The 2,208-nt window shown below is 54.8% G+C and overlaps 1 protein-coding gene across 1 annotated transcript in view; it reads right to left on the reverse strand.

The window, feature by feature from the left end:
* Nucleotides 1–2,208, reverse strand: part of Serinc2 (serine incorporator 2) — a 22,794-nt gene that overhangs the window by 9,479 nt on the left and 11,107 nt on the right. The window contains exons 3-5 of the mRNA XM_031378822.1: nucleotides 1,879–2,069; nucleotides 1,372–1,451; nucleotides 850–987 (exon numbers count right to left, since the gene is read on the reverse strand). Coding sequence (XP_031234682.1) covers nucleotides 850–987; nucleotides 1,372–1,451; nucleotides 1,879–2,069 — 409 coding nt within the window. The remainder of the gene's footprint in view (nucleotides 1–849; nucleotides 988–1,371; nucleotides 1,452–1,878; nucleotides 2,070–2,208) is intronic.

Below are 2,208 nucleotides of genomic sequence, written 5' to 3' on the forward strand. Positions count from 1 at the left end.
GAACTCAGAAATCCGCCTGCCTCTGCCTCCCAAGTGCTGGGATTAAAGGCATGCGCCACCACCACCCCCCCCACCGCCATAGTCAACTGTTAACTGGCACAACCTAGAGTCAGTTGAGAAAAGAGTCTCAAATGAAGAGCTGCCCAAATCAGATTGGCCTGCGGGAGGCCAATGTCTGTAGACGACTGCCTTGCTTATTAATTGATGTAGGAGGGCTCAGCCCACTGTGGGTGGCTCGATTCCCTAGGCAGGTGGTCCTCAGCTGTGTAAGATGGCTAATTAAGCATGGGCCTGTGAGCAGCCAGCTAGTAACATACTTCTGTGGCTCCTTCCTTTTTTCTTGAGACAGGTTTTCTCTGTATAGCTCTGCCTGTCCTAGATGCTCTATAGAGCAGGCCAACCTAGAGCTCAGAGGCTTGCCTCTCCCTCCTAAGTGCTGAGACGAAAAGCATGCACCATCACTGCCCAGCTCACATCATGCTTTTTTGTGTGGGTTCTGGTAATATAAACTCAGGTCGTCATATTTTCGAAGAGCAATAAGTGCTAGCCCAGCCTTTCTTGCAGACTTACAAGAAGGGCGAAAGATTCAGCAGGGCAACTGCGGCTAGGATTTCAATGACCAGACACCACTTAAAGGACGGTCGAGCCACCATCCAAAGAGCCTGGCCCATTCCCTGCTGTGTGCAGTCTGTCCTACAGAAGCTACTGACCCCGCCACCTCAGGGCCCCCCAGGCAGCTTCCCACAACCAGTCTCTGCCTTCACCCCTCCCCAAGCTTCCTTAACTCCAGACCCCGATACATGAGGCACCCAGACCCTAATGTGGTGAGAGATTCAGCAGGGCACTGACCTGCATACCAGGCTGGGGAGTCACACTCCTCGGCCTTACACAGCCACCGCTGATTCCAGGAGTGGGCAAAGTCAACAAACAGGATCAGCTGGATGAGGATGAAGAGGAAGGACCCCACGACGCCAAAGTAGAACCAGACTGTGGGGAGAGGGCTGTGAGGCAGGAGGCTGGGGCCACAGGAGCAGCTGTGGGGACGGCAGGGCCCCAGGGGTCCTAGCATAACTTCGGTCAGGCATTCCTTCTCAAACACACAGACTCATTCAGTAGTCCCTCATGCCATACTCTGTCTGCATGGGGGACACCCAGAGAAGTAAAGTCTCCCTCTCAGGGTTTGACCAAGTAGCGCTGAAGCTAGAGGGTCCCTGATCCTGGTGTCAAAGCCAAGCATCAGGATGCTATCTAGTGAAGGGAATGTTGAGGACCAGCTGCCGCCAGGAGTCAGTGAGATGCCAAGGCAAAGAGCCACCCGCCCTCCCACCCTCCTTGCTGCCCCTCCCCTCCACTGTCCCCGGAGCCACCTACTCTTGGGAAAGGAGCCATCAGGGATGTAGAAGGCACCCACGGTGATACCCACAAGGATCAGGAACTTAAAAAACCAAAACCTGCAGGAGAAATGAGGAGAGCTGAGCGGTGGACGGCAAGGATATACGTGTGAACTCAGGCAAACCAATAACCTCTCTGAGCTTTTTCCTCATTCGAAAAATGGATGTGAGGAAGGGTTGAGGAGATGGCTCAAGCGGTGAAGTAACTGGCATGCAGGCATGACGACTGACATTTGATCTTTAGTAACCCCATAAAAACCCAGACATGCATGTCCCTGGGGGCTGGCTAGCCAGGCTAGCGGAATCAGCCCTAGGTGAGACATCCTGTTTCACAAAATGAAAGGTGGGGATGGCTCCTAGGAACAACTGAGGCTGACCTCTAGCTTCTAATGAGTCTGATGGTGTGGTGTAAAGATCTCTGGGGACAGGCAGAGAGGAGAAAAGCCCTCCAGGGGAATATGCCAGGGTGTAGGTGGTCGCCCCTCACCCATTCTGGATGGCTGCTCTCGGGTCCCGGCTACTGCGGACACAGATCATTAACAGCATGAAGAAGAAGAAAAATGCTGCCGTGGCAAAACACATGCGGTAGACAGCGCGGAAACCCAGCAGGGAGCCGCAGTCCAGGGGGCCGTGCAGGACCACAGGTTCCTGGGCCCTGTCCTCACACACCCAGGGCAGCTGTGGAGACAACAGGGAGGATTGAGGGCCCCCCATCCACCAGAACCCAGCCGTCTGCCATCAGGTCTGAGTCTGCCTCCATCTCCAAGACCTGTGTCCCATCCTGTGCTGGTCTGTATACTAAGAAAGCCCCCCCCCC

Source organism: Mastomys coucha, unplaced genomic scaffold (assembly GCF_008632895.1).
Source record: "Mastomys coucha isolate ucsf_1 unplaced genomic scaffold, UCSF_Mcou_1 pScaffold18, whole genome shotgun sequence".
Classification (NCBI taxonomy): domain Eukaryota; kingdom Metazoa; phylum Chordata; class Mammalia; order Rodentia; family Muridae; genus Mastomys; species Mastomys coucha.